The following is an 880-nucleotide window of genomic DNA, read 5'->3' as shown; positions in this document are numbered from 1 at the left end:
AGATCTGACACACACACACACACAGAATGACATACACACATTCATGCACGCACACACAAGTACAGGTTATTCATCTGGACACACACAGCGAAATGTGTACAGAGATGCACACACACATACATTAAACATCCATACAGGCCCCAAGTGAGATTTGGGGACTGAGCGGTGAGGGGTGAGAGGTCAGGGGTGTGAGGTGAAGGGTTAGGGCTGAGAGGTGAGGGGTGAGAGGTCAGGGGTGTGAGGTGAAGGGTTAGGGCTGAGAGGTGAGGGGTGAGAGGTCAGGGATGTGAGGTGAAGGGTTAGGGCTGAGAGGTGAGGGGTGAGAGGTCAGGGTGTGAGGTGAAGGGTTAGGGCTGAGAGGTGAGGGGTCAGGGGTGTGAGGTGAAGGGTTAGGGCTGAGAGGTGAGGGGTGAGAGGTCAGGGGTGTGTCACCTTGGTGACCCCTACGTGGAAGGCCCCAGGTCTGAGCGGGCACAGTTTGCTCAGCATGATGACACAGTTCTCCCCCTCCGGCGCTGGAGGCTGTTTCATGCCCACCAGAGACTTATACCTAGAACACACACACACACTTATACACATGGTCTGACTGTGTGTGTGAGTGTGTGTGTGAGTGGTGTGTGAGTGTGTGTGTGAGAGTTTGTGTGAGTGGTGTGCCACCTGAAGAGGAAGACATGGAATGGCAGTCTGACAGGATAGCCCTCCCTCCGGATCCTGATCGTCTCCAAGATACCAGAATAACGCAGCTGACTGCTGACCAGGTCCAGCTCAAACATGCCTGGCTCCTGCACACACACACACACACACACACAACGTATTGCAGTATGAATTGGACTGGAACACATTAAGGTAGCACACAGAGATGTCTCACTCATTCACAGGG

At 53.8% G+C, this 880-nt stretch overlaps 1 protein-coding gene across 1 annotated transcript in view; it reads left to right on the top strand.

Annotated features, from left to right (window-relative positions):
* flii (FLII actin remodeling protein) overlaps positions 1-8 on the top strand; it is an 8,107-nt gene extending 8,099 nt beyond the window's left edge. The window contains 1 exon segment of the mRNA XM_067232770.1: positions 3-8. Coding sequence (XP_067088871.1) covers positions 3-8 — 6 coding nt within the window.
* The last annotated feature ends 872 nt before the right edge of the window (positions 9-880 follow it).

This window comes from Osmerus mordax, chromosome 3 (genome assembly GCF_038355195.1).
Source record: "Osmerus mordax isolate fOsmMor3 chromosome 3, fOsmMor3.pri, whole genome shotgun sequence".
NCBI lineage: Eukaryota > Metazoa > Chordata > Actinopteri > Osmeriformes > Osmeridae > Osmerus > Osmerus mordax.
This window is presented reverse-complemented; position numbering and strand designations above follow the sequence as displayed.